Here is a 27,433-nt window from a genome sequence, read left to right as displayed (position 1 = left end):
CCGCAGGCAGCCAATCAGAGCGGAGGGGGCGGGGCCTCGCTCCCCGCGGTTCCCACGGCGAGCTTCATTGAGGGGGGAGCTCGGCGGGCGGCGCGGTGCTGGGAGCCGTAGGGAAGCTGAGGTACTGGGGATACTGGGAGGTGCTGGGAGCACTGAGCACGGCCGGCTGCATGCATGCCAGAGGCCCTGGGGATCACAGAATTATCCCGACAGTAGGGCCCAAGGGATGTGGGGAGTAATGATTTGCCCATCAGGCGGTGGGGTACCACTGGGGCTCCAGCCACGGGCAGTGGTGGGCAGCGATGTTGGCGCGTTTTGTGATGCATCCCTAGCAGGGGAGTGCTTAGGCTCCTGTCGAGCATTTTGTGTGAACAAGTCAAGCAAATATGCCCCAGTGTGAGGAAGGATGCTGCAAGACTGGCACCTCTACTGAAAATGAGTGCACCGACAAACAAAGATTATAGCTTTGTTTTTGGCGTTGACGTTTGGCCTTGGTTGTTTTGGGGAGCAACCATAGCCTCGATCAGCTGCTCTGACTCAAATGTCCGTGTTTATGGCACCAGTGGCATGTTCACATCTCAGATGCTGGTCTGATTTCCTGTCCTTCTCTTGGTGCCTCCTCGGGGGAAATTAGGCAGAACCCTCCCGGCTCGGATCACATCCTCAAATCCGAGGACTGGCTCTCAAACCCTGCTGGACAGATGAGGTGATGGTGGGCAGGATGCTTGCAAAAAACAGAACAGAAATGTGATCCAGCTGTCATGCTAGCCATGCTTGTTACCCTTCACAGCTTTCCGCTGTCCTACAGGTCTCGATATTTTTGTAGGATTAACAAGTTTAGAAAGAGTCTGAGTAGATTTCCAAATTTCCTAAGAGGCTTAGAGCCATCTCTTCATGACCAACATAATTAAGAAGAAAGGTTTTGGTTTTGTGCCTTTTAAGAAAGAACATTTCCATCAAACAAAATAGCAGGACATGCACAGCATTCCCTCTCTTCACAAGGTCTCCCAAACTGAGGGGTGTCAGCAGTCGTTTCAGGGTGCAGTGCCCCTTCTAAAAGAGGTCCCTGCTAGAGCACATTCTTTTATTACCTGTATTTATATGGATCACCTTGTACCTGGGTTCCCTTTGATTCCAGTATTGACAGTTGGGAGCAGCAAACTTCAGTCTGGAAATAACATTCCTGCTTCCACAGCTTCTTCTGCTGCTGTTCCTTCTTCCTTTTTCTCCTGGCTGGCCCCTGCCAGTAGCCCATCAGCCAAAGATCTTCGTCCCTGCTATGCACAATGTCTGGTTCAGTGGATGACATGCCTTGCATGAACTTTGAAGCCAACATATTTGCAAAGAGCCTGTGCCAGCACTGTTTCCGAGCCGCAGGGGCTCACCAGCATGCTGTCCAGGTGAGCTCCTCCATCCCACCTGCCGGCTATGGATACTTAAACGCCTCTCTGTTCTATGCTGGGACTCCACCTGCCTTTTTAGAGACAGAAATCCCTAAGACAAAGGCTCAGCCAGGATTTCCAGGCGAGGAAAACCTCTATGGGCAAAGAGTCTTTCCAGGCATAGGAGTGCTTAATTTAACTGTGCCATACCAAAACTGGGAATCAAGCTTAGCAGGGAAGTGCTGGACAGTGGATACAAGGGGCTTGATAGACCCTGGAAGGAAAAGCAGGGGTGTTGCAGATGCAAAGCTACAAGGAGGGAACTGGAGACTGGCAGAGCAGGGACCCACCTTGTATTAATCTCTGCTTGATGCTTGCTGGCATTTACAGCTTTGCCTCACCTTAAATGTGGTCCTGGTGGATTCTCTGTGGCCTCAGCTGTTGGCTTGGGGCCAGGGCTCAGTTCTGTCCCTGTGGCAGCTTCAGCAAGCTGTTCCTGGAGAAGGCAGGAGAAGCAAAAATCTCATGGGGTTTTGGGCTCCAGATACCTCAATCCAACACAATCCTTTGGGACAGGGCTGGACACACAAGCTACTTGGCTGTCTCCGACTGGGTGACAGCTGGTTTCATGTTCACGGAGGGTTTCGTGTTGTTTGACGTCCTCCAGGAGCGACTGGCCAGGGATGATGAAATAGTAATGAGCTCTCTCTTTCTCGCCCTCTCCCCCTCTCCTCCTGGCCTTGGACGCTCTAACGTTACCTCAGCCCTTCGCCCTCGATCTGCTCAGAGCTGTCACCTCTGAGCGAATCCTGGTGCGGGCGAGACGCTGGAGCGAAGGCAGCCGGCTCCCCGGAGCCTCCCCCACTGCTGCTCGTAAGCCCTGCAGGTAACGGGGGCCAGGGAGGATGCTGACGCCTGCAAGCCCTGACAGAGAGAGGCAGAGGCTGGGACTACAGCCTTTTCTGCAAAAATCTTCCTTCCTCTTGCTTCTCCCTGAGCTATCCTGCTGGTGAGGGGGAGCAGCAACCAGCAGCATCAGTGCCAGCATGGGGGGGGCAGTTTCTCTGAACCCTCATCCACACATGCAGTCTTTGGGATGTCTGCAATATTCGGCGTCAAATAGGAATACGCTGGGCCTCTCTGGCCTCTTGATGTAGGAGAAAAATCTCAACGGTGGGCTAGGAGAGATATCAAAAGCCCTGAAGGCCAGGCTGCTCTCGGGGGAGGTAGAAGAAGCAGACATTTCCAAGGGGCAGCCTTCATCCTCATCCTTGGCACGCTGACAGCACCACTGCACCCCTTCTTCCTCGCAGGATCATGCCTCGGAGGTGACAGGGCGCGATGCCTGCGGCGACACAGCCCCAGGAGAGCCCTGGGACTCTCTCCATATTTTAGCCCCGCAGTGCGAGGTATACGTGTGTGTGGGCCCGGCGGAGGGCACGGAGCGGTGAGTACCAGCTGGGAGCCCTGCTGCTCCAAGCCCCTTCGGTGGGAAGAATGGAGGAGGGGGAGCAGGAAGCCAAGCAGGGGGAAATCAGCTGCCTTTTCCCTGATGCTCTGCACGTGGGTGCCTGGGAAAAAGGACTGAGAAACCCCCACACCATGCCCTCTAACCATTCCTCTGGGCTGTTCCTGGAGAGGTCAGGGGCCCCCCTCCTTCATCCTCATTCCCTCCAGAGCAAGGCTGGTGGTCTCAGGATGGGCTCTGCCAGCCTCCGCCCATCCAGTAGAGAGTGAGTCAGTGTGGCTTGGGCTGCCAGTGCTGTCACTCGCCCCTGAGCTCTGCGGGCTGTGCTGACCACCAGCTGTCCTCTCTCCCTGCCCCACAGCTGGCACGAGAGCAGGCGATATCCCCCACTCAGCCCCGGAGCTGAGGGTGAGCACAGAGAAACTGGCACCGACCCCAGCGCCTGTGCCGAAGCCAACTCCACGCTTGCCAGGGTGAGATGGGGATCTCTTGTGGTTTGGGTTATTTTGGTCTCCCCAGCTCCCTTGGCCCTTCAATGCCACTTTTTCTGGGCCCATTCAGCAGGTTCCTGGGCACACAGATGTGCTGAATTTGCCCCTCTGGCTCTCTTGCCTTGGGCACATGGAAGAAGGAGCCCATCATGTGCAAGGAGGTGGATTTGATGATCCTTATGGGTCCCTTAAAACTTGAGATATTTTATGATCCTAAGGTCCTGAGCTGCAAGGGGAGATCAGCTGAGACTCTTAGTCCCCACAAAAGAGGCTCTCCCCTTAAAGAGCCCATGAGATTTGCTCTTGGATACTCCCATGTGGACTTTTCTATGTTTTTTCTTGCCATCGTTGGTCTGGGATCATCTTATACTCACACAGCTCCTCTTCTGGTTCCTTTTTACCAGCAGCTTTGGGCTGAACAGGCTGGAAGTTTTCATACATACTCTTGCCTCCTTCCAGCCCACAAAAGTTTCTAGGCCCCATTGCAGAGATCTGCCCTATCTTGTCTCCCAGGAAGAGGAAATGACCCGATTGTGGGACAACACTTTGGGATCGGGCAAGCGGGACATGATGAGCTACTTGGGCCATAAGGAGGAGGTGCGGTCACGAGCCCCACAGGCAGACAGACCCAGGTGGGCTCAGCCTGTTCCCTCTGGATCCTGGGTGAGAACTGAAGCCCAGGGATCTAGGAAAGAAATCTGCCCACTGAAAGCAGGTACTCTTGGTTTGCTCCTGTGTGAGATCCTGGCTCTGGTTTGCTTTCCACCCAGGGGCCTCTGAGGTTCAAGGCAGATCTCTGTTTAGATTTAGTATCTCTTTATCTAATTCTGGTCCCAGGAAGTGTTCAACACATCCATGGGCACTATGTGAGAGTCCATCTGTGTGCGTGCTGACTGCGAACCGTGGGCGTCTCGGGTGCTCTCTATCTGCATGGTTTGGCATGCCCTCGGCTCGAAGTGCTGTGTTCCAGTGCTCCCACCCTACCTCGAGGGAGTCTGGGTTTTATCTCTGCCCTCCTGGACCATTTCTAGCTCTCCTCCGAAGACCTGCTTTGCCGTGGACGTGGTGGCATCCCGCGTCGCTCGCGCCTCCCCCAGTAACGGCCTTCTCCCCGTCCCAGAGCACCGTCCTGCCAGCCAGAAGCCCGAGGAGAGCTGGCCAAAGCACCGAAAAACTGACCCTCCCTGGGCATCCACCCTGCCGCGTGCCCCAGCGGGCTCCCCGCCGGCCCGCAGTGACCTGCTGGGTGGCGGTGGGCACCTCTCTGCCCCACGGGCTCGGGAGTCCCACGGGCACTCCGGCGCTGGGGGTGCCGAGGGGCGGCACGGGCTGGAGAGGCAGGAGTACACGGTGCTGGCAGACCTGCCCAAGCCCAAGCGCCTCAGCCAGAGGGACGCTGTTGGCCGCCGTGGCTCCCGGACACTCAGCCCTGGCCGAGTGGAGGTGGAGAGGATATTTGGATGCGAACGCAGGTGAGAAATAACAGGACTCCACAGTGGTCAGAGGCAGGGGATTGCCCTTCTCTGCTGCTGGGGGCCCCCGCCTCTGAATCACCATGCTTCAGGGGGAAGGCAGGGCTAGATGGCAGAGCTCAGCTTTCAGCTGTGCTTAAATTTCCCTCAAAGCAAGGGTTGATCTAGGCTCAGAGCCTCCTCCATTGCAGCAACTGAGGCTGTTGGAAAGGTGGAGCTAAACTGCATTGCTATAAGGGAGCAGCCCACCTTCCTCATCCTCACAGCCACCTGGAACCTGCAGGACGTGCTGCAAAGCAGGGCTCCCTGCAGTAAAAGCAGAAGAAAAGAGGTGTCCCCCAGTCCCAGCATCAGTAGCTCCCCGGGGTTTCCATGTTCACTGTAGGAGCCACTCAGGAAATGAAAGGCGATGCCAAAAAGTACCGAGTAGCTGTTTAGGCTTTAGGTGGAGGAGCAAGAGGGGCTCCAGAACTGGTAGCACAGGGGCAGAAAGGGACATAAAGACGGATTGGGAAAGTATCCTGGGCAAGGGGACATGGATGAGGCAGCAGGGTATGAAAGCTGAGGTGGTTAATGGGGACAGGGAGAGGCTATGGGGCACACAGTATCTGGGGCAGGTGGAGGTCTGTGGGGTCAGGCTAAGGTGGAGTAGGGTGTGCAGGAGCTCTACTTCCAAGCTGAGCAGGGTAGCAGCTGGTCCAACTGTGTGTGCCCACAGGAAATCAGAGACGCTGGAGGCCTTCCAGGCTCTGGAGGAGGGCCGTGTGGAGCGGCTCGATGGCAAGACACCAGTGCCACCCAGCAAAGGCCACCTAACTCGGAGGCGATCCAGCCCCAACCTGCCCAGGGAGGTGAGGCTTGGCTGCACAGCAGGACCTCATTCCAACTCTGCAAGCTGAGTTGCTTTTTCCTATCACATTTTCCTCTACTTCTGCCATGTGCTTCTCTCTTTCATTCCCCTTCTCCCTCTTCCCTTTAATCCCAGCTCTCCCTCTGTCATGGATTGGGACCCTCGGCTCTTAAAATGCAGCAGCCCTTTCACCCTTTGGGTGCAAGAGGCTTCTCTACAGTATGGATTGGCTCCATGCACAGGAATGCAACTTCTCTTTGGGAATCATTTAGCCAAATCACCTGGCAGCCCTAACCCCACCATGTTCTGCTCGTTGGCACTTTTTTAAGAGGACTCCCTGCTCTCTGTCCCCTGTGACCCAGGGTCAGCGACTCTCCTGGCAGCTCGAGCAGCGCAGCAGAGACCCCAAGGAGCGCCGGCGTTCCCCCAGCCCAGCTCAGCACCCCGAGAAGGCCAGCAGGACCCGGGGGGACTCCCCACGCCCTGCCAGCCCTGGCTGGCTGCTGGAGAGAGGCAGCCAAAGCCCACGCTCTGCAAGCCCAGCCCGCAGGTCGGAGAGGAGAGCAGGGGAGCCCGTGAACCCTCCCTGTCGCACTGAGAAAAGCTGGAGAAGTCGAGGGGAGCCTGCCCGCCCCCCAAACTCGAACAGGGGCCGAGCCACCTGGCAAGCAGGGGGTATACGGCAAACACTGGAGAAGAAGAGCCAAGGGGATTCCCTGCGCTCCACAGGTGCTGGGAAGCGCTCAGATAATGTCAGACTGAGCCGGGCAGCGCCACCACCATGGGCCCTCAGTCCTGGGAGACGTACAGAGAGCACAAGGAAAAGCCAAAAGGAGATGTCCCCTCCCAGCTTGGTGCGGGGGGCAGAGAGGCAACGAGTGAAGCCAGGGGAGCCACTGCACCTTGCAGGGCCGAGGAAGCCACCCGAATGCAGCTGGCAGAGCCTCCGGGAAAAGCTGACATCCTCCCAGCCTGGAAAGGGCACCAGCAGTGACTGCAAAGGCCGAGGCAAGCCCCTGCGCCCCACAAGCCCAACACGACCCCAGGAGCAGGACTGGAGGGGCCGGGGGGATGCCCACCAAGCACAGGTGTGGGAGAAGGACTGGAAGCGCCAAGAGATTCCCGTGTGCCATGCAGGTGTGATGCGCCAGCTGGAAAGGGACTGGAAAAGCCCTGCTAGATGTCTGGATGTGGGACTACGGCCGGATGACAGCTGGATAAGGCCTGAGAGTCCAGTACAGGATCTGGAGGAGAACTGGAACGGTCATGAGCATGCACGAGATACACACAGCCCTGAGAAGCCATTGGAAACTGACTGGGGGAACAAGAGTCTTCTCATTTACCATGTGAGTAGGGAAGGAGCCAGAGGTTATGGGGGACCCTGCAAGGCCTAAAACTGGTGAAAACAGATGGGGGGGGTCCCCTGGGTTGCAATTCTGTGCACCTGATTCCCTTGGATCCTCTGCTTCTCCAGGGACATTGTACTGCCCACCTGGCACTGGGAGGAGGGAAGATGCTTTCTTCCCTGGCCCATGCCAGGAGACAGATGCTCGGATCTGGGAAACTGAGGTGAGGACTAAACCCCAATAGCTTCAGCTCCTGCTTTCTCCCCTGCAGCCCCAGCTGGGTGGAAGCACCTTCCCACTGCAAAGCAGCACTGGCTCCTCAGGAAGCCCGCAGCCACATTTGAATGTCAGTAAGAAGCGCAACAAGGTAGGGGCCAGGCCCTGGGAATTGTGAGGATGGGCAGCTGCCCTTCTGTGGGGGTCACTGTGGGCAGGACCTAGGTCCCCAGGACTTGATCTGAGCAGGTCCAGCATGGTGCTGCCATCCCGTGATGCCCTGAACACCATGCTCACTAACACTCCCCATCACTTTGTCCTTCACCCATTTCTCAGGTGGGGAAACTGAGGCACGGAGCCTTTTTATAAAGCCAGAGGAGGGCAAACAGTAGACCTGGGACTGAAATCTCAGTACAGCTACTTTCCTTTGCTTTATTATTGGCCAGTGCTGCGATGGCACAGAGGGTTTTACAGGGATGAAGTGGGCTTTAGTGGTGTGAAAGAAGATATAGTGTATTGTGTTGGCATTCCTGTAAAATGGCATTTTGCAGCAGCTATGGGGGGCTGCAGAAAGTATTCCGGGAGCCCGTGTAGCAGGCAGCTGCACACAAGTTCCTGCCTCTGTCCCCCACTGTGCACATCAGTCATCTCAGCCAGGTCATCCTCTGCTAGGACCTGGCTTTGTTCTTTATACAAGGACAAACTGCAGCCAGGAAAGAGGCTGTCAAAGGCCTCTGAAACTTGAAACGGGTGACATCCTTTCACTCCCTTCCCTGCATCAGGCCAGAGAGGAGTCCAAAGCCCTGAACTCACCCCGTACAACTGGGCCAGATCGCCCCACCTGTGCCATGTTTCTTTCTGTGCCAGCACTGAGCTCTGGCACCTTCCTTTTGCCTTGCGGTAAAAAGCATCACCTTGGTGTGATTGCACAGTAGAGCCTGGCATGTTGTGATGCACAGCCCCTCTTCCCTTTTCCTTTGGGACCCTCTCTAGCAATTCCCTTTCTCGAGGCCAGCTGGCGTGGCATTCCAGGGGCACCAGAAGTCTCCCCATGACCTCCTACCACCCCTGCCACAAGCCCAGAGATGTGCAGTTGGTTGGACAAAAGCGAGCAACCCGAGGAGCCAAGGCGAGGACTCCATTGTGTGCGCTGCTGAAAATCCCTGCCAGCGAAAAATCCCAGCCGGAGAGAGCAAACCCTGCCTGGATAAGGGCTGGGCTCCTGGCAGTCCCTTCCTGAGGCAGCAGCGGCTGAACCCGTCCCTCCCAGGGCTTCACCTTTTCCCGGGCCAGCGGGGCGGGAAGGGGACACGGCTCAGCCCCAGCATCGTCCCCGTCCCGTCCCGTCCACAACGCCCCGGGGCCGCCGCCCCTTTCCGTGCGGACCGGCGGCCTCGCCCGCCCCGGCGGCTCCATTGGCTGCGGCCGGTCGGGGCGGCGGCGGCGGCTGCCATTGGCCTGCCCGGGTCCTCCCAGGAAGTTCTGGGGGGAGGAAAGAAAAGTTTTTTGGGGTGGTTTTCTTTTTCCCCCCTCCTTTCCTTTTCCTTTTTTTTTTTTTCCTTTTGAAAAAAAAAAAAAAAAAAAAAAAAAGAAGAAAAGCGGCGCGCGGGGATCGCGGGGCGGGCGGCGGAGCGGGCATGGTGGGGCTGCGGAAGCCGCCCGGGCGCTGAAGCCGCCCCGCCGCCCTGGCTGCCAGCGCCCGGCCCCGCCGCGACCCCGGCCCCGGCCCCGGCGGCCGCGGAGCCCCCGCCATGACGGTGAGTCGGGACTCGGGGTCGGGACTTGGCGGGCGATGATCGCGGGGACTCCTCCTGCGGAGCCCGGGGCACAGCCGGGGCTGGGAGCGGGCGGGGGACCCCAGCTGTCAGCCGCCGCCTCCGGGGGTCCCTGCGCCCCGGGGCTCTGGAGCCGCCGCTCCCCGGGCGACTCCGGCCCCGGCACTCTAGGCTGTGCGGTTCTTCCTTGGCTCCTTTCCTCAACACCACCAGGGTCCCCCCAGAGCTGCTCGTGGCCGCTGCGGCCCCGGTGGGCACCCCCCAGCCCCGACAGGAGTGAGCGTGGGGCGGGCTGAGGCCAGGCCAGCTCAGCGCACCTATGACCGCAGTCGGATGCGGAATTGGCGTCCCCCCGGGCGCGGGGAGCTCCTGCTCGCTGTGGGAAACAGATGCGGTTTGGGGCAGGGAGCATCCCACCCCTGGGGCGAGCCTTCCCTGGCACGGGCGGTAATGGAGGTGACAGGCTGGGCTGTGCCGCCGGCGTTTCGCACGGGCGCGCTGGGAAAGGGAGAGCCCGTCCCCCGCTGCTCCTCATACTGCACGTGTAGATTCGGGAGCTGCATGAGTGCTCCAGCCCGGGAGTGATTTTACTTTCACCCAGCTGAGCTGGAGAGGTTTTGCTTTGTGTTTTGGCCTGGGGCCCACGCCTTATGAAGTGGGTTCCCTTTTTAGAGGAGAGGAGACATTGTGCGTTGCGGTATTGAGAGCCCCTTGCACCATCTCCAGGAGGTGAGAGGAGGCAGTGCCCCAAAACCTACAGTGCCCCAAAACCTGCAGTGCTGAGGAGCTTTCGAGAAGAGCAGGATCCACGGTGATGACAAAGGCTGGTGATGAAAGGACACACCTGACTGTCCTGCTAGGACACTGAGCTTTCTCAGCCTTCCACAGCCTCTTCTCCTCCACTTCTCCATCCTGGCGCCTCAGTACCACCCAGGAGCCATTCCTTTGCTCCCACCCTGTCCCTTTTCCTTCTTTGGTGTTTACATTCTTCAGATACTTACAGACTGTTATCACCTTCCCTGTAGCCCTTCTTCAACCAGAGCAGGCAGCTGCCGCTCCTTAACCTGCTGTTGCAAGCCAGTCTTTCCAGATACCACCTATGTCCCTTAGCTACCCGAGGCTCCCTCCAGTGCCTCTACCTGGCCAGCTGTGGGGCTGAACATTAAACTCTGAGGGGTATGGAGGCAACTGGGCAAAATCACTGCCACCACCTCCCAAGCCATCTACAGCCCTGAGCTGCAGGGCCATTCATTTTGCCGGGGGTGCATCCTGCCACATCATTGCATCTCTGGCACCCGGATCTCTCCCAGCAGCTCGGCTTTCCTGGATGTTTCCTCCTCCCACTGCTGGGCCGTTTCCTCTGGATGAGGGGTTCTATTTGAGCCCCGTGCTCTTCTCTGACGGTATCCTGAGCTTTTTATACTGGGTGAGGAAGCTGGATTTGGTTGTGGGGAAGGGAAGAAAAGTGGCTTTAAGCACTTTGTGTATCAACTGAGGCCTCAACTTATGGTATTGACCTATAGAGCTGCAGCTCCCTGTCTAGGGCTGGCAGGGAAAGCAGAAACCCTGTGCAGCTTGCCTGCTTGGGAAAAACCCTCCAGGGAAATTTTCTGGCCCCAGCGCTGCACTGGGGGCAGCAGTTCTGGCAGGACTTCATGGCAGCTTTTCCAGCGGCATGCATCCTGTTAATATTAATTATTTTGGCACCTAATGCTTTGGGATTGTAAATCCTCAATGAGATGAGACCCAGCTGATCTGTATGACAGCCCCACTCTCTCCCTGTATTGTTTTTCTGCCTCCGTGGAGCCTGCCCATCTCTCTCTCTTCTGTTGAGTGCACGTGCATCCCAGGAGGGGGGTGGTTGTACTTTGATGTTTTGTCTCCTTTCCTTCCCTCTCTGAATTCAGAGCTGGAGCTTAAGTCACCAGACTGGAAGGAATAACGGGAAAAAGGGTGGAGCTGCTGCCACAGAGAAAGAATTAACTTTTGGGGTGCTTTATCAAAGCAGCAGTGGAGCCACCACAAATCTGGGTTGATGGGGATGCATAAATCCCCCTTGTCTCCAAACTACCAGAGTGCCTGTCACCTCAGCAGGAGGTGAGGTTTGGGAGCCCCCCCACGTCCTTTTGCTCTGGTTTCCCTCCCTTCCCAGGGAGCTCAGGACTGCCGGATGCTTCTGGCCAGGCCTGAAGCTGTAGCAGGCAGTGACCTCCCCTTGGCAGGACTTCTTGCTCCTGCTTGAACCAATAGCCAGAGCGCCAGGGTGGGCCGGCACATACTCAGCTCTTGCCTCCCCATAACCTTGGGTGTAACCCACGAGCAGCAGCTCAGGGAGATGAAAGCAGGGAAAGACTTGGCCTGGCTGTACATCCAAGGAGCGGGGCTTTTGGGGCAGCTGTGGTTGGCCACTGGGCTTGTTCAGGGGATGTGGAGTGGCCGTCGGCTTGCTGAGCCACCTCCTCACCAACTCCATCTCAGCTGGTGGTTGTGACACATGGGGACTGCTGGTGGCTTCCACAGGACTGGCAGGTCTGGTGCTGGACCTCTGTGAGATCCAGCTCTGGTACTGTCACTTCTCCAACACTGTCCCTGCCTGGCTCAGCTACTGAAGAAGGGGCAGGCTGGAACACTGGCTTCCATGGGAGAAGAGGTGTTGGACTGAATTCTTTGATGGTGCAACTTCCTGGGAGCCAGCAGGGGTGGGAGGAGGGACCAGCTCGAGCCTGTTTGGCTGAGGGCAAAGCTAGGGAGAGAGGTTCCCCTGAGTCAGCTCTCTGGTGCTCCACCTTGGGAAGAAGATAAACTGGTTGGGATGCTGCACCAGCGACATCAGGTTAGGAGGAGGCAGAGAGTGCATGGAAAATTCTTTGTGGCACAGGGTAATCTGGGTGAAATTCTCTTCATTCTTATCTTCTGTAGCTGTGGCTGGGCAGAGGGCAGGCTCTGTAGTGGGAGGGAGAAGAAATAGCTGGGTAAGAGAAAAACCCTCAGAATCTCAGAGAGGGTTGAACCTTGAAGGGAGAGGGGAGACGATCAAGCACTGACTTCATCTCTACCCTGGGGCACATCGTTTAAAGTCAACGTGTTTTCACAGCTGTTGAATTGCCTCCTGTAGGTTTTTGGTGAGAGCTGAGCTACTATGTTTTTAATAAGTGATTGGTGGTGAAGTTACCAGAGGGACATAGCTCTGGGGCATGGGCAACCAGGGTTGGGACAAGGCGTGTCTGGTTCTTTGTGGCTTTGCCTGCATCTCTGAGGCAAGCCCCACTGGTGGTGGTGGAGCACTCCCTTCTGCCCACTCTCCTTGTCCCTGCCTCCCCCTCTCTGAATAAATACCTCTGAGGCACCTTGTGGAAATCTCTTTGCTGCATATTTTTCTTTACTTTTTTTAAACCTCTTCCCTTATCTCTCGCTTCCTCTTACAGGAATGACTACCTGCTGCTGAGAGCTATGCCCAGCTCTTTTGCACTAGGGTCACACAGCCCCATGAGTTTCCTAAAAGGCTGTTCCCATTTTCGTTCTGCCACGGGGGACTCACCTTCCATCCCCTGGCATGGAAAGCCCTTGTGTGGGTCACTCCAAGACAGTCATTCTCTGTTTTGTTTTTCAGCCGGATCTTCTCAATTTCAAGAAGGGATGGATGTCCATCCTGGATGAGCCGGGAGAGGTAAGCCTCAGATGAGAGTCTACCTCTTCCCCTATCCCCTGCTACTAGAGAACCCTGGTGGACCAGCTGATTTCCTTACTCCTTGCTTACTGAGGTCTCTCCTGCTGGGAAAGGCAGTGGGAAACCCTTGGTGGAGGTGCCTCACTCTGTGTGTGGACACAGAGGTTCATGGTGTGCCTCTCTCCCAGCTGAGGGTCACAAGGGGAAACTGGGAGGGAGGAGGGGGAAGAGAAGGCCGAGAGATCATAGTGCAGAGCATCCCTCCTTGTTCCTGCACTTTCCCTGGTAACTGCCTATCCATTTCCCTTCTGTCTTTTCCCTTGCCTCCCCCTGCCCGATGCACCTGCAGTGGAAGAAACATTGGTTCGTGCTGACTGACTCGAGCCTGAGATATTACCGGGACTCGAATGCAGAGGAGGTAAGCATGGCCAGCCTTTCACCAACCCTTTCTCCTTTCCTGGCCAGGGGGGAGAGGAGCACAGCTCTGGCATGACCAGGGACAAGTACCATGTCCTCCTGAAGGATGGCAGAGGTGCCAAGCTGCTCTTTGCAAGGGCTGATGAAGAGGATGAAGGCAGGGTGGCAGGGTCTGTGGGGACTGTCAGTGGTAGGAGGTGGGGAGAAGGGCTGTCCTGTGGCTGGGTATCTGGGATGCTCTCCATCCACGCTGCTGGCAGCCCTTGGGTTAGAAGAGGCCATGTTGTGCTGGGGGACTGAGCCTCGTTCCCAGAGAGCTGAGCCTGTCTCCCAGCTCTTTTCCAAAGCTGGCTGAGCAGTGATGTCCTAGTGGCTGTGCTTGCAGGCTGATGACCTTGATGGAGAAATTGACCTCCGGTCCTGCACGGATGTGACGGAGTTCGCGGTGCAGCGCAACTATGGCTTCCAGATACACGTGAGTGTCCGGAGCGGCAGCACCGAGGGGCACGGGCTGGGAATGTGTGCTCCCTCCCTGTGCCCAGATGCTGAGAGGCAATTCATACAGATCTTGTGCTAGCACAGTGGCCCAAGGCTGTTTTTTTGACATATGGGTGACAGTGCTCTGGGACATCAGGGCTGCCTGCCTGCAAAGGAAGGAAGGAGGAGGAGGCTTTGCAGGGCTGGCTGAAGGCTTTGCTGGAGGCAGTCCAGGAGCCAAGCTAAATGCCAAGAGTGTCTAAGTGACATGTTGGCCAAGGCAACTTTTCCACAGCTGCAGGGAGCAGGTGGTGAGCACTGCAGATCTTGATGTAACCTGGCTGACCATGCTCTGAGTGACAACCTGTGCCCTGGGTCCAGCCCCAGTACAGTTCTGTCCTTGGCTATTTGTTGTAGCAGCAGGAGGTGGCTGCTAAGGCAGCATGAGAAACGGTATTTCCCATGTGTGTGCAGGGATGGGCACTTCATGGTCTGGGTTTCCCTGTGCCCTGCTGCTGTACACCAGTGCTGGCACCTGATCCCCAGCACCTGAACACCTGGATTGCATCAGTGTATGTTTGGCCTAGCAAGGTTTCTTTTGCCTTTGCTTGGAGATAGTCTCATGAAGGATCCCCCTCAAACAAATGCCTCTCCCTCCTCTCCTCTCCTACCCCTCCACTTGTTCTCAAGAGCCGTAGACAGAGGGTGGCCTTTCTAACAGCCCAGAACTGGTGTATGTGAGTAGCTGTGGGTCTCAGGGAGCAAGAGGGAGCTTCTGCACATCCACTGGGTGCTGAGAGGGCCTCTGTCACCTCCCTGTTGCAGACAAAGGATGCCGTCTTCACCCTGTCAGCGATGACCTCTGGTATCCGGCGCAACTGGATCGAGGCCCTGAGGAAGAATGTGCGCCCAGTCAGTGCTCCAGACGTCACCAAGTAAGAGCTGCCCAGTGCTGCTTGTCCTCTTCTCCCTTGCTGTCCCTCTACCCTGTCTAGCAGGGCAAGGGAGGCCCTTCTGGAAATCTCACCACTCCCAGATCAGCCCTGCCCTCTGCTCCTTCTCAAAATTGGTTTGGTTACACCAGCCTGTGACAGGGGTTGAGGACCTGATGGCTCCCTTTGTTGTACCTGCTTTTTGCCTCACCACATAAGTTTAGGCTGGTTTCTCCGCCAGCATAGCTGGAACCAGGGTGGATCCTTGCTGCCTGGTGGAGAAATCCAGCCCAACTCTACGCTCAGGGTGGGGTTTTGTAAGGCTGGGCTGAGTGAGGGTCTGAGCCTTGAGCAGTTGGCAGTGCCTCTGCTGGCATCCTTTCCCACATGATGCCTCTCCTTCACCAGTTTCTGCTCTGCTTTCAGACTCCCAGACTGTGACAAGGAGAACTTCCGTAACTCTGTTCCCCAGAAAGGCTCGCTCCAGGCGGAGGAGCAGCAGCGGCCGGGCTCAGGCTCCGAGGGGAACTCAAAGAGCAGTCACTGGAAGGCGGATGGGCAGCGCCATGCCTTTGACTACGTGGAGCTGTCTCCCTTGCCACAAGACCCTGGAAATCAGGGGTCCCTGCAGAGGACGAAAGGGAGCTTGAGGATCTCCGACCGAACTCCCAAGTACGAGGAGCTGGAGCGGGATCTGGCCCTCCGTTCAGAGGAGAGGCGGAAATGGTTCGAGACCCCCGACGGCAGGGTCCCAAACAGCGATGGCCCAGCAGGAGACCCTTCCCGCAAGGCCGGGGAGCAGGACCTCCCCACTCCTCCACTTTCGGAGGACCAACGGATTCGTCTGAATGAGGAGATAGAGAAGAAGTGGCTGGAGCTGGAGCGCCTGCCCTTGAAGGACTTGCGGCGCGTGCCCTTGACCACACTGCTGAACCAGAGCAAGGGGAGCCAGGGAGACACCAATGAGGTGCTGAAAAAGGAGGTAAGAGCATCCCTCCTCTCTGAAAGTGGGATTCTGGTGGCCCCTTAGTGTGGTACTTAGCTGCAGGAGGCTCTGCAGAAGAGCGAGGCAGAGGTGCAGGGAGATGTTCATTCTTTCTGGCTCCTTGAGTGCATGGAAGCTTTTGTAACCTTGTAATGCAAGGCTAGAGGCCAGCTCTCACATACCTGCAGAGGTCCCCAGAGCATGTTTTGGTCCAGGATAATGTATTTTGTGGTGCTGCTTGTGTGGAATCTGTGTTTCCTGGGAGTACATTCACAGCCTTTCTTCTCTGGCTATTCCCAAGCTTGCAAGCTCTTCACCTACCAGCCTTTGAAAGGAGCCATGCAGTGGTGGTTTCCTCCAGCATGGATCCACCTCTGAAAGCTGGGATGTCTCCTCCCATCCTTACTGGCATTAACCAGGCTCGGGCTGGCTTTGCCAATTTGTTTTCTTGTCAGGCTGCTGGGGAAGCAAAGGCCTCCATTGGCCATCCTCCCTGTCCCTAAGCCCAGGGTTCGGATGTGGCACATGGTCAGGCCACAGCACTTTTCCACCCTTGGCTGTAGATCTTTCTGTCCTCCCTGGCACAGATCCAGTCACTGCGGGCACAGCTGGAGTCCTGCCGGGCCAGAAATGAGAGCCTTCGGGAGGCAGCAAAGTCCCAGGGGGACAGCCATGTGCCCCGAGGGTACATCTCACAGGTGAGTAGAGTGCCAGACCCGGGGCTGGGGGGGTCACTCCCAGTACCAAACTGGGAAATGCTGGCATGCAGCTTCTTGCCAAGCAGGTATTGCTAATCATTGGGTTGCCATGGGGACCCTAACTGGGCCCATTCATAATCAATGTTAATTACATAAAGGCTGGTGCATGTTGCCTGGCCTTAAAGGGACCAGGGTTATAAAAGGAGAGAAAGATAATTTGGGGAGAGGTGCAGGAGCTGTGACCCGTTTTGCATGTGGGCACAATGCTGTCCTGAGCCATGGGGGTGAGCCATCCCCCAGCTCAGGAGTGGGTCAGCAGCTTCCTGCTGAGCCTCTGGTCGTTCCCTGGTGGTTTGCTGCTCACCACATGTGGTTCTTGCTAACTGAGGCTCCCGTGAGTCTTGTTAAAAGCAGTCAATCAAGTCAGTCCCTGGGGACAGCCCGAGCTCTGAAGGTCACTTTGACAGCACAGCCCATTCGTTTGCTGGGACAGCACGTGGGAGAGCCAGCAAAGCAGAATTTGCTCATGCTTCATCCTCTCACTTCTCTTTGTTTATTTATTTTCCCCTCTCGCGGATTCCTCCAAAGCATGCAGGGTCACATCCCGCAGGGATTTCCTGTGTGGAGGCTGCTGTTTGGCCATACAGTGGGGTTTTCAGGATGGGCCTTACATGTTGGAAGATACCAGGGCAGAGGGGGTTGGAAGGGCAGGAAGCTGGACTGGTGAAGTCTGTTCCACAGGGTTGGCTGTACCTAGCACAGATAAAGAAGCCCACAAACCCTGTAGCACCCAGCCCAGGCACCTACCAGTCTCTGTGTTATCATGATTTAATATTTACGGCTTACAGGCCTCTTTATGGTCAAAAAAAAAAAGGCAAAAGCAGTGGGGAGGAACTTCCTTATCTTCCTAGTAACTTGGCTCAAAAATTCAGCATTTCACATCTGAGGCCAAATTTGGCCTTTCCCCAAAGGATTCGCTCTCTGTGTCTGCCAGAGGTTGCAGCTGGTTCGTGGATAGATCACTGATTTGATTCCTCACCTTTTCCACTGTTGTTCTGTGAAGTTTCCCTCATCACAGCAGAGAGGAGTAGCCAGGAAGGGTTTGCATGCACACAACATGTTCCAGTGTCTTTTGTATGAGCCTTAGTCCTTAGTGGGGAAGGAATGGGATGTCAAGGAGCTGTTGGGGGATGTGATGACTTCCTAGCTCTCTGCTGATGTCTTTGAGGCCCAGGTTGTTAATCATAATGGCACAGTTTGTTGGTGAGCAAATCCTTCCTGTGAGGCTCAGGGAGGAGTGAAGGCGTAGTGCTAAGGTGGGAGCCCCTTTGCTTTGCTCTGACTTGAGTTAACCATAGCACTCAGCATAGAAAGAACCATCCCCTTGGTCTCAGAGCCATCAGGTAGGAGGGATAGCTGTGTGAGGAGGATCCCTAACCATTAGGCTGTGGGGAGGGCTCTTTGGCAGCCTCCATCATGTCACAGGGTAGTGCAGGGTGTCACTTTTCAGGAGAGGAGCTCGGTTTTCATTGATTCCAGGGGATGCTGCTTCATTTAAAAGGCAGATACTGAGATGCAGTTCCCACTGTTGATCTCTTCTAGCCGGGCAGTAGAGTTGGGACTGTGGTATCAGGCATGCTATTCCCAGCTCTTGGACCAAGAGAGATGTTCCTGTCTTGCTGCTTTAGTTTTAAGAACTAGAGGAATGTTCTTCCTCTGTAAAGCACAAAGGAGGGTTGCAAGATGTGTGTCCCTGTCAAATGGTTGTGTTCAGTGATTAAAGTGCCACCTCACTTTGAGAAGGAAAAGATCCTCCTGGGAAGTAGTCTCACTTTTTTCAAAATGTCCCTGGACTTGCAGCCAGGTGCCTGTCTTGGCCCAAGCCCTTCCTTCTTCTCTCCTGATCTCTCACACCTCCTTTCTTCCTCACAACAGGAGGCCTGTGAGCGCAGCCTGGCTGAGATGGAGTCATCCCACCAGCAAGTGATGGAGGAGCTGCAGAGGCACCACCAGCGGGAGCTGGAGCGGCTGCGGCAGGAGAAGGAGCGGCTCCTGGCAGAGGAGGCGGCGGCAACGGCAGCAGGTAGGAGCAAACACCAGCTGGGTCCCTCCTGCCTCTCCCCAGTGTCTCTTGCCAGAAGCCAGTCATCCCAGGCATCTGGAGCCGCACTGTTGGCTGTACTGGTGTGAGGCTGGGGCTTCTTGGAGCACGAGCTTTGGTGCTTCTCACTCCTGTGCTGCTGGTGGAGATGGGGTGGTAAAGATACTGAAGGAATGGGGTCATGCCTCTATGGATGGGTGGGAGGGGACCAGCACTTTATTGTAGTGGGCAAGGCAGAAGTGGTAGAGAGCTCCCACAGTGCCCTGTGTTAGTCCCCTTGGCAGCATGATGATCCTGGAGTGTGGAGATTATGGGGAATGCTCTGAGGGAAGAAGGGAAAGAGGGGCAATCTGCAGAGACAGATCTGGGAACATGCATGGCAAGAGCTTAGCCAGTTCTCTGGTGTGTTTTCCATGAAGCTGCCTGATCCCCCATTTCTCATTGTCCCCCTCTGCAGCCATTGAGGCACTGAAGAAAGCCCACCGTGAGGAAATGAATAAGGAGCTGGGCAGGACACGGAGCTTCCAGCAATGCAGCTCACTCCCAGAAGCCCTCCAGAAGCAGCACCAGTAAGAAAGCGTCCCTCTCACTCCGCTTGTCCAATGATGCCTCCTTGTGCCGCTGTCACCACACCCCATCTGCAGCTCTAGCCCTGAGCTTTTCCTCCTGCCACTTGCCCAGTTCCCTCCTCAGGGCAAGTGGGTGCCCAGTAGTGGGTCCCAGGGCTGCTGCAGTTGTGTAGGGCAGAGAGGTTTGTCCCCAGCTTGGCTCTCGGTCCTATAGCACCTCCCTCATACCTATAGCTATTTCCCCTCTGTTTTCTTTATGGAAAGCTCCTTCATTTCTTCTGCATGGCTTGGAGCTCCAAGAAGCACCACACTCACATGCAGGAGTGTAGGAGCTGCAGCTCGGGTTCACAGGGAACATTGTCTGGCTAATGACTGGTGTGGGCAGAGGCTGGCCATGGCAGGGAGGAAGGCAATGCCAGGGGCCAGGAGCTGGCAAGGGTTTTGGGGCAGTGATGAGCTGGTGCCTCTTTGGCAGGTTGGATGTGGAGTCGCTGAAGCGGGAACTGCAGGTGCTTTCTGAGCAGTATTCCCAAAAGTGCCTGGAAATCGGGGAGCTCACCCAGAAGGCAGAAGAGCGGGAGCAGATATTGGAGCGCTGTCAGCGGGAGGGGAAGGACCTCCTCCAGAAAAATCAGGCAAGAGAAGGGCTTTCCTGCCATCAGAGAGGAGCATTGGAGCATGTGCCTTCCTCATACAGCACAGCCCCTCTGTTAAAATTCCCCTATTTGTTTATATTTCTTCCTTTCTGAGATTTTATCATCAGAAATAAAAACTTTAATAGTTAGAGGCTATCTTAACTGTGGCATTAAATACAGTGAGTATATTGTGGTGAATGTAGATGCTGCCATTGCTTGTGGACAGGGGGTTACAGCATGGTCTGAGCTGAACAAGGGCTGCCACAAAGATGGAATAGTCAGGACAGTAAGAGATGTGTGCCATGGCTCCTCTGATGTGCTTTGGCTTTGCCTGCAGGAGCTGCAGACCCGCCTCTCGGATGAGATCGGGAAGCTGCGAAGCTTTATTTCATCGCGGAGCTCTGGGGACCGCGCTTCACACAACAATGAGCGGAGTTCCTGCGAGCTGGAGGTACGGGGGGTGCCCCTGGCTGCCCCGCTGCCTCCATCCCTGCCCCTCCCAGGGGTCTTCTCCTCTTGGTGGCTTTGGCTTGGAGCAAGTGGGAGGGGGTGACGAGTGGAGCGGCGCAGGAAGCAGAACGCAAGCCTCCCCTCGGCTGCTTTCTCAGGCTGCTTGCGCCGTTTCCTGCCCCAGCCCTTCTGGCCCTTCCTTCCTTTTTCCACTGCCGCGCTTGCGCCAGGGCCTGTTGGCCTTTCCAAGGTGGTGGCTCTTGAGTCACCTCTGGTTCCTCTCGCCCTTCTCTGGCCCAGGTGCTGCTGCGGGTGAAGGAGAATGAGCTCCAGTACGTAAAGAAGGAGGTGCAGTGCCTCCGGGAGGAGCTGCAGATGATGCAAAAGGTCGGTGTTTTCTGGGAGCAGTTGGAAAAGAGCAGGAGCAGGAAGGGAGGGAAGCAGCAGGGCTGCATATCAGCAGGGTTTGATGGGATGCTCAAGACAAACCCTCTTGTCACCTGTGCTGCTTGTTCTTGCTGACTGCAGAGCACATAGCAGCACGGACTGGCATAGACTGACCTTGCACGAGGGAAGAGTCACAGAGACTTAGCTGCTGTTTTCCCCACATGCATGCACACATAAGCATGGACAAGACAGGAGGCTGCCTTCTGCAAATGCGAAACCTGGATGAAGGCTGCCTGGCATTCTGCGTCCTCTAGTTATCCCCTCTCTGAGTGGATGTGTTTCCTTGGCACCGTTTCTGGGTGTGCTGCTCCCTCCACTGGCAGCAGCTCATTCAGAGGAATTTTCAAAGGCCCCTGCCAACGGGGAACCTGAAAGAGGCTTTGGAAATCAGTGATGTTCCAGGAATTTATAAATTACTCACATAAGTTTTTGGCCATATAAGCAGCCGCACCCAGCTCTCTCAGTGGCCTGCATTCCTGGTGGGGTTATGTTTCCCATATGGCTGCCCCACATGCACACAAGCCGTTGTGAAGCCCACATCACCTCAACCTGATGCTGCTGATCCCTGCTGCTGTGGGATCAGTGTCTTTGTGTTCTTCCCTGGCCTGGTGTTTGCAAAATGATACCTCCATGCTCTTCTGAGTGGTTTCTGCCTGGTCCAGATTGGCATGGGCTTCAAACCCAGGGCTAGCTCTCCCCTCCTCCCCTGCTGGCTCTTCTGCAGGGGTCACCTTGCTGCCACCATCCCTAAAATCAGTCCTGCAACCTGCCTGACCCCTCTCCCTCCCTTGGTAGGACAAGAGATTTGCCTCAGGGAAATACCAAGATGTGTATGCTGAGCTGAATCACATTAAGGTGCGCTCGGAGCGAGAGATCGAGCAGCTGAAGGAGCACCTGCGCCTGGCCATGGCAGCTCTGCAGGAGAAGGAGTCGCTGTGCAACAGCAAGTAACGGTGAGCTGGGGTGCTGGGGCATCCCCTGTGGGTGCAGGTGGCTGAGACTGGCCGCTGCAGGGGCGTGGAAGCTGCCAGTTTCTCCTGCTCCACTCACTTCTGAAACTTTCGGCTTAGACTCGTCTTTTCTTTGCTTCTCGCATCCTCTTGGCCTGCACTGCTGTTCCTCCTGTTGTCCCTGATGTTCTCCCAAGGGCCCCAGCTCCCTTTTTGTGGTGCTCTTGATGCAGCCAGCACCAATCACTGCTCAACCAGGCTGCTTGTGGGAGCCAGGCAAACACTGGCCTTCACCCCGTGGTTTGGCGGACAGCGTGGGTAGCTACACATTCTCTGTGTAGGCAGTGTTTCTGCTCCTTTCACCTTTGAAGTGGCTTCCCTGTTGCAGCACGATAATTTTAGGTCTGCATCAAAGCAGGTCTGACTAGACCCAGCCCTTCTCGCACACTCACCTGCAGGCACCTCTGCCACAGATGGGGGGAGCAGGGTGACAGGAATGAGAGCATCCTGTTGTCCAGTGTGCTTTGCTTCTTGCTTGGGTTGGGCTCACCCTGCTCCACCACTGCTTGCTGATGGGTGCTGGGATGAATGGGTCTGTAGCAGGGCACCAACCAGCCATCTCCCCAGGGACCTGAAGGGATGGCGTTTCCGTACTCGCTGGAATCTTTCTAAGCCATTTCTGGTTTTGTCTCTCTCTAGGTCTGCTCCACGTTTGTTATCTGTTCTTGTTTTGTATTTGCTCCATTCCTCACTTGTGGGGAGAGGGAGGTTGAATCCCCATCCGTTACCACCTTGGCGAGGAATCCCACACACCCCCAACCTCCTCACTCCACTCCCAAAGCTTTTTTGATGAACCCTTTTTGCCTGCATACCTGAGCACGTTGTTTGGACTGGCTCCTTACATGCACCTTCTTCAGGATTTTATATGTGAAAATTATATTTTATAGAGGAATTTTTTTCCCTATGGAAAGGAGGGGAAGAGGAGGAGGAGGAAATGTTTTACTATATCACCAGCATTTTTCTAACCTGAAAAAGAGAACCTGGTTTTTTCCCCCTTTCCTAGCCCCATTTCTCCTGGCCACATACAGCCACCTTTGGCACATATTCCCTCTCTTCCAAATGTCTCCACGGTCCCCGTGGGATGTACGGCAAGGACCATGCTCCCCCTCCCCCGTGCCACCCCCAGGGACCTGCAGAGAGGACACGCGAGCCATAGGAGGGAGACGCTGGGGCAACCTGCCACGGATGTGCTTGCCTGAGACGGTTGAAAGAGGACACCTTGGCAAGAGTCTGCATGACCGAGCTCTCTCTCCGTGACTGCCCTTTTGGCTCCTGCGAGAACCTGAATTGGCAGGAGCCCAGAGCCACGGGGCTTCTCCTTTCTGGGGAAGAGGAGCTGTGAGGCTGCTACTGCACCCACCCGAGCCAACCTCCCCAAGATGGCAGCTGCTGCTGCTCCGCTGTGCCCTTCAACTTTTAACTTAATAAAATCTTCCCCTTTCGCTGAGAAAAACGTGTTCCTTGAGAAGAAGGCTTGCCATGTGGCCCTAATCCTGTGGTGAGGGCTGTGTGTGTGTGTCTGTCTGTGTCATTTTTGAGGTTTTGGTTTATACTGACCAGTTCTTCCTTTCTTCAGGATTTGGTGAGGGAAAGCAGCAGGAGCAGCCCTGGCCAGAGAGTGAGAGGAACCTTGCAGTGCTGTTATCCAGCAGCTTGCCCCACCTCTGGGTTTGAGGGGGAAAATAATCTGCTTCACCACACTGCTCCCAAAATTCCATGCGGATCCTGAGCCTCGCAGAGGAAAAGCTGAGCAGGTTTCAGATCGCAAATTGCTGGCAGAGTAAACAGTATACAGAGATCCTGGGGAGATGATAGAGATCTTAAATGTTTTCCTCCTCCGGTTTTTTTGTGTGAAGCACTTGCTTTTTTTATCAGGATGGAGGACCTGGGGATGACTACTACCCATTCAGCCCAATCCAAATATAAATAGGAGCTATTGTTCTACAGAGAGGGTGCTGGCAAATATGGAAAGAGTTCTAATTGTGGTCACGTGCTGGGGCTGGAGGCAGCATCTGAAGAAGGAAAGACAAAGGGTTTGGGGAGGATTCTTGGATGGAGGTGACAGATGTGTTGGCTGAGAGACTGGAGTACTGTGTCACCTGGAGATGGAAGCAGGGTGTAAGAATGTGGTGGCAGCTGAGATGAGGGGTATTAGGGTGGCACTCTTGCTCAGGGTGTGATCCCCTTGCCATGGTATTGGCATCCCCTAGGGCAAGAGGGTGCAGGCTTACCCTTCCCTTGGGAAGGGCTGCAGGGACTACTTTGCCTAGGTAAGGCAGACCACTTTGTTAGTCACAAATTATGGTAAAATTGGGTTGCAGATTTTAATCACGTGCACAAGGCCCTTGGGCAACCCAGTGGATGGTGCAAGAGTCCAAGCAATGAGCTCAGCTTCCTACGACGCTTGTCAAGCGCCAGGGCTTGCTGTTGATGGTTTTTGGCCTCCTGCCTCTGGCCTCAAAACCCTTCTGTCCCTGTGCTGCCCAAGGTCCAGGCTTTTCCCTCTGCCTCCCAGCAGGACATGGATGTTGCCATCGAGTTTGGAATGGGGCGAGCATTTGACATTTGGGGGGCTGGGAGGGCAAGAGGTGAAGGAGCAGCTCAGGGCAGCTGTTTTCAGGCTGCAGAGCTTGGTCTTGCCATGGGACTTTGTAAGAGCCAAAAGAGGAGGAGAAAAAAGGATTCAGGGCACAGTGTTGCTGGCCATGTGTGTTTTTTAGAAAAAATAACCACTCAAACAACAGTCTGCATAGTTGTACCTACTCCTGGGGGAGGAAACTCCCTAAAGCGGGGCATGCAGAGGATAAGCAAGGGGTGAACTGCACACTGCTCTTTGCACAGTGCTCAGCACCCTGCTCACCCGCCCCTTTCCTGGAGAGTTCAGTATCTTGTGTTTGGGTTGGTTTGTTGGGTGGTGTGTTGTTTTTTTCTGCCTTTCTGACGGGGGCTGCTCAGCCCGATAAACGTGTGGCGTAAACACAGACGAAATGTGTGTGCCCCTGACATGTGGTGGAGCTGCCCCTCCTCGAGGCTCTGTGTCTGCAGATCAGGCCCCAGCAGGGTAGGGTCATCTCCTCATCCCGGGGTGATGGGGGACGCGCCTCCAAAATTGGCACGGCGTTAATCAGGCAGACCCAGTCCCGCCTGGTCGGGGTGATATGGTCACCCCGCCGTCTCCACATCCTTATCTCCTGGGAACAGGGGAGCCGCGTGAGGGAAGAGTGGCCAGGAGAGGAGATGACCAAAATGCCTGTGGGTGAAGGCATGATGGCTGGAAGAGACAAAAAAAAACCATCCCAAAGCGATGGTTGTACCCCATGGGCTTGCTTGCAGCTGGATTGTGGCTGTGAGAAGCATCTCAGCCTCAAGGACATGGAAAACCCACAGCTGTACAGCACTGCGTTGAATGGGAGCCAGCACCCTGGCTCACATAAGGAGCTTGGTCTTTAAAAACAGCCCATAAATCTTTTAAAACAGTGGTAATCAGTCCAGCAGTCAGGGGCGATGCCTCTTCACATTTATTTGTATCCTTCAAGTTTGCTCTGTCCCTAGCAGTGGCCAGGCTGAGTGGCTTCATGCTGGGCTGACCACACTGCATTGCACACTGGGGACTCAGAGCTGAAACTCTGATGAGCACAGCTGGAATTTCAGCTAGTTTTCCTGTTTTGCTCTTTAAAAAGCACAGAAGCACTTGGATCCGAGTACCACCAACACCAAGTCCCACTCCTGGGGATTTTGAGTCTCTCTGAAATGGAAACTGGGTAAAATGAAACGTTATCTCTGACATTAATTGCCAGAAGTGCCCTGGTGCTCTCAAAGGCCTATGGACAGCTGTTCTGCCCTTACAAGGCAGGGCCTGTTACCCAGTGGATCCATAACACATCCACAGTGGACACAGTTTGACCATTTAAGACAAAATCTGCAGCTGGAAATGTGTAAATCCCCATTGGGTCTGCTTGAACTCAGTGCAGGCAGGGAGGAGAAGGTAAACAGGATTACAGAGAGGATTTTTCTGCCAGGCTCTGTCCTCTGGGGTTTGTTGGAGATGTTGGATTTCCCAGTCTCTGCAGAATAATTCCAGAAAGGGAAGGCTCAGGAGGCTTGAAGTGGTTGGGTAGCAATTCCTGAGGACAAAAGTGGGTGCAGGGGTTAACCCACCCCATCCTGGGCATGGTGGCAGGTTCCTGTGGCCAAAAATACAGGCATGAACCCAAGATGGCCATGGTGGCACATGTGCCCATGGGAATAACTCTTCCTTCTGGATGAGTCCCCTGTGCTGCCTGCAGTGGGGTGCCAGAAGCACTGGACCCACTTCTCAGAGACAGCAGGGCTTGCATTGCCTGGCAGCATCTGCCTTCCACCTCCAGGCCTGACATCCTGCCAGGGACTGGAAAATCCTCTCAGTCCTGACCAGTTCACATTAAAGGTACATTGTCAAAACAGTGCAGGGTTCAAGGAGTGCGTGCCAATATCAAGTGGGGTACTTGGGGGTTTGCCTTGGTTTGACCAGGTTATCCCCCAAGTGCAAAGCCAGCAGCAGCCTGATGAGCTGTGACCACCTGTGTGCCTTCCCTCCAGCGAGTTGCTGGAGGGTCTTCTCCTTAGTTTGACTGGCTAAAAATTAGGGATCTGGTGTGTATGAACGGGCCAGAACCTCCATGCACAGGGGAGAGCATGTTTGTTTGCCGGCAGCGGCACCCGCCGGAGGAGGACAAGCAGCCTGGATCAGCAGCAGGGCTGCACAGGTGAACAGTTGAGATTAGACCTCGAAGGTGGCCAGAGTAAGGTGAAGCATCTGCCCTGTCCCTCCCTGCCACCTTCCCCCCCCCGCCACCTTTGCCTCCCCATCACTGCACTGGATTGATAATCGCTGCCTGCGTTTTAGGGCTGGAGGCTCTGCAGGCAGCCCGTGGTGCTGTGCCAACCCCGGGGGCCAATTCCTAAAGCCCCCCTAAACCTCCTGATCTCCCCCCCGAGTCTGGCGTGTGGGCGAGCCACTCGCAACGGTTACAAACTTGGATGCAAATAAAAGCAGATGGTGCCTTATCTGTGTGCCTGGCTTTGCCTACGTGCAGGCAGCCAGCGCTGGCGGTTTATTCCCAGATAGGAAAAATGAGAGGTCCTTCGGCCAGTCAGAAGTATTGCACAGAGGCCACCAGAGCTCCATATGGGATGGAAAAACATTTATTTATTAGGTCTTAAACAAAAGCAAAGCCCAAGGGAGGTGGGAGGGTGATTATTCCTATGCATGATTAGGAGCAGTTTGCTCCTAATTAAATCACCTACAAAACTGGTGCTGAGAATCTTTCCCAATCCCCAAATGGAATAGAGCATGTGAAGGAACTCCACCAGGGAGGAAGGCTCAGGGAGATGCACTTGGTCCTTCCATCTGTGGGAAAGCATCAGGGGACTTGAGTATGTTCTTCGAGGCCAGGTCTTCACATAATACAGGAGCAGCAACCAAAGATTTCTGTTTCTATTTAAATGTAGTGATGGGACAAGGGATAATGGCTCTAAACTGAAGAGGGCAAGTTTAGATTAGATACTAGGAAGCAATTTTTTACTGTGAGTGCGATGAGGCACTGGAACAGGTTGCCCAGAGAATTTTGTGGATGCCTTGTCCCTGAAAGTGTTTAAGGCCGGGCTTGATGGGGCTCTGAGCAAGTTGGTCTACTGGAAGGTGTCCTTACCATGGCAGGGAAACTGGAACTGGATGATCTTTAAGGTCCCTTCCAACCCAAACCATCCTATGATTCTATTTCTATTACCCCAATTTCTACTATTTCTATTATTTCCATTTCTGTATTTATATTTGTATTTATGTGTCTATATTGATGTTTTATTGATGTATGTGTTCTTGAGAAGTTCTTGAGAGGTGCTCACTGTGCATTTTAATGCTATACTGAGTCACTGGAACATCTGGTTCACCTCTGAGCCCAACATGGCATGTTGGTGGGCACCAGGTGGCTGCGCCCGCGTGTTTTTAAAAAATAAGGGGAAAACATCATCTAAATCCTGCAGGCAAGATGATGATAGTGGCTATAT

General features: G+C 55.1%; 1 protein-coding gene across 5 annotated transcripts; it reads left to right on the top strand.

The window, feature by feature from the left end:
• Positions 1-55: 55 nt before the first annotated feature.
• Positions 56-22,841, top strand: LOC116995876 (TRIO and F-actin binding protein). Of its 5 annotated transcripts, none has more exons than XM_033058952.1 (18): positions 56-121; positions 2,696-4,813; positions 5,532-5,664; positions 6,026-7,009; positions 7,281-7,376; positions 12,611-12,667; positions 13,017-13,085; positions 13,470-13,559; positions 14,387-14,496; positions 14,920-15,475; positions 16,066-16,176; positions 18,112-18,259; positions 18,735-18,846; positions 19,322-19,481; positions 19,819-19,932; positions 20,232-20,318; positions 21,174-21,331; positions 22,028-22,841. In XM_033058952.1, the coding sequence occupies exons 2-17, from the start codon at positions 4,272-4,274 to the stop codon at positions 21,327-21,329; spliced, it is 3,525 nt and encodes a 1,174-aa protein (XP_032914843.1). In that variant the 5' UTR covers positions 56-121; positions 2,696-4,271; the 3' UTR covers positions 21,330-21,331; positions 22,028-22,841. The 5 variants fall into 5 exon arrangements, with proteins under 5 accessions (XP_032914843.1, XP_032914844.1, XP_032914845.1 ...); XM_033058954.1 differs by lacking the exon at positions 56-121 and having other exon boundaries at positions 3,184-3,323; positions 4,373-4,813; XM_033058953.2 differs by lacking the exons at positions 56-121; positions 7,281-7,376 and having other exon boundaries at positions 1,068-4,813.
• The last annotated feature ends 4,592 nt before the right edge of the window (positions 22,842-27,433 follow it).

This window comes from Catharus ustulatus, chromosome 4, assembly GCF_009819885.2.
Source record: "Catharus ustulatus isolate bCatUst1 chromosome 4, bCatUst1.pri.v2, whole genome shotgun sequence".
Classification (NCBI taxonomy): Eukaryota; Metazoa; Chordata; class Aves; order Passeriformes; family Turdidae; genus Catharus; species Catharus ustulatus.
Note: the sequence above shows the minus strand (reverse complement) of the source record. Positions and strands in the feature narration are given on the sequence as shown.

Excerpts from the sequence above, each read along its gene's own strand:
- LOC116995876 (XM_033058952.1), top strand. The coding sequence starts at position 4,272 with ATGGTTTGGCATGCCCTCGGCTCGAAGTGCTGTGTTCCAGTGCTCCCA. Across the intron at positions 13,086-13,469 it reads GGGACTCGAATGCAGAGGAG|GCTGATGACCTTGATGGAGA; the intron begins GTAAGCATGGCC and ends CTGTGCTTGCAG. Across the intron at positions 20,319-21,173 it reads AGCTGCAGATGATGCAAAAG|GACAAGAGATTTGCCTCAGG; the intron begins GTCGGTGTTTTC and ends CTCCCTTGGTAG.